This window comes from Quercus suber, unplaced genomic scaffold (genome assembly GCF_002906115.3).
Source record: "Quercus suber isolate HL8 unplaced genomic scaffold, Cork oak 2.0 scaffold_1982, whole genome shotgun sequence".
Taxonomy (NCBI): domain Eukaryota; kingdom Viridiplantae; phylum Streptophyta; class Magnoliopsida; order Fagales; family Fagaceae; genus Quercus; species Quercus suber.
Window position 1 is genome coordinate 1 of NW_027071327.1, and position 1,989 is coordinate 1,989.

At 41.0% G+C, this 1,989-nt stretch overlaps 1 protein-coding gene across 1 annotated transcript; it reads right to left on the minus strand.

The window, feature by feature from the left end:
* Nucleotides 1–93: 93 nt before the first annotated feature.
* On the minus strand, nt 94–882 carry LOC136066118 (uncharacterized). The gene has a single exon (XM_065769979.1). It carries the CDS (start codon nt 880–882, stop codon nt 94–96), a length of 789 nt encoding a protein of 262 aa, XP_065626051.1.
* Between the last annotated feature and the right edge of the window lie 1,107 nt (nt 883–1,989).

Here is a 1,989-nt window from a genome sequence, read left to right on the forward strand (position 1 = left end):
GGGGGGGGGGGGCTGCTCTTAAGAAGGTGGATTCGCTTTCTCTTTGCTGACAAACTTTTGCAATTTCCCTTGCCTGATAAAGGCCTCAATCTGTTACTTCAAGTCGTAGCAATCAGCTGTGTCATAACCGTGGTCACAGTGGAAGCGGTAATATTTGTCTCTAGGTCGCTTGTTGGGATCTTCTTTCAGCTTTTTGGGAAAGGTTAGGGTCCTCTCATCCTTGATTTGCATTAGGACTTGGTCTATCAAGGCAGTTAATGGGGTGAAGCTTGTAAATCTCCCTCCCGAGGGCTTAGAGCCCCTTTCATCCCTTCGATCTCCTGTTCTTAGCATCTTCCGCCATTGGTCTTGCCGTATGTCTTCTTGTCGCTCCCTTTTCCTGGGCTTTTTCTCTCGAGCTAGTAGTGCGTCTTTAGCATTCATGTACTTGGTGGCCCTGTAGAGTACTTTGGACATGGTCTTCAGGTCATTTTTGTATAAAGAGAACAAAAACATACCCTTTCGCAACCAATTCATGAAGACTGCTACAAGTATCTTATCGTCGGCTTCATTGATCGAGAGTGCTTCCTCATTGAAGCGGGTTATGTAGGATCTCAGCGTCTCTTTCTCTCGCTGCCTGATGCTCATCAAGCACACCGTGGACTTCTTATACCTATGTCCCCCAATAAAGTGTGCAGTAAACCGAGTGCTTAGTTCCTTGAAGGTGTTGATGGAGTTCGATGTTAGTCGACTGAACCATACCCTTATAGGGCCCTTCAGCGTTGTAGGGAAGGCCCTACACATGATTTCTTCTGCTACCCCTTGAAGGTACATGAAGGTCTTGAAGGTCTCTAGGTGAACTAAAGGATCCCTGACTCTGTTGTAACTATCTATTTGCGGCATGCGAAACTAATGTGCTAGGGGGAAGGAATTGACGAGGGTAGTGAACGGTGAGTCGATTCGGTTGACTAGGTCATCAAGATCGTTGGACACTCATCCCTTTAGGGCATTCATCATGACTTCCATATGTTCCTTCATCGCCTGTATCTTCGTGACAATAGGAGGTGGAGCCGTATCTATGTGGGATGGGAGGCTCATATTTTGCAGTTCCGGTCTACTTGGGGCGTTGCTACCTTTGGGCCCCTCTCGATCTCTTCGCTCGGCACTGATACCTTCTTAGTCCTCCCTCTGATTATTTGGTGCTGCATTTTTTTGGTGCAATTGTTCTTCTAGGTCATGATTTTGTTTGGTGAGACGTTCCACAGCAGCGACAAGAGTTTTGACCTGTCTCTTGAAGGCAATCGTGGGTGGTTCCTCTTCTTGGATATCGTTGGTGGTGGCCACACTATACTCGCACACTCGAAATAACACCTACACAACAAAAGAGAAGACCTGACAGAAAGCACCTACGTGGTGCCAGCCAAATACCCTCCGAAGGTCAAGTTAGAACTTCTCACAACTGAGTTCAGATTTTTTTCTCATTAAATAAGCAAGTTGCTAACAACTAACTTCATATATTTTTTCTCTTTACTAGTTAGGGCAGCACATGTAAGGCACGTGCTAGCCATGGAAAAAAAAAATGTAGTGATTAGAATCAATTCTAAATTTTATTAGTATCACAAAATAAAGATATAAATCATTTGATTTTTAAAATACATAGAGATTTACATTAATCAAAAGAGTCATTAATTTTAAGAATTTTGATAATTATGTCATAAAAAGTTAATCTCATTTGTATAAGACCATGACGGATCCTGGTCCAATATTTTATTAATTTATTTTGACCTATAACTTACACCTCAATAGCTATGAATATATTGTAATAACAACAATATGTCACGGCATTTTTAGTTGTGCTAGATCTAGGTATGATATTTATTTTATTTTATTTTATTTTGACGGAATTAACACATGCGTCACAATATTTTTACAATATCTCTATGTATACATTGTACTTAATTACAATGTAAATTTATATTGTAGACACAAAAAAATTGGCAAATTTTGTAC

Coding starts and splice junctions, on each gene's coding strand:
- LOC136066118 (XM_065769979.1), bottom strand. CDS start 882: ATGCCGCAAATAGATAGTTACAACAGAGTCAGGGATCCTTTAGTTCAC.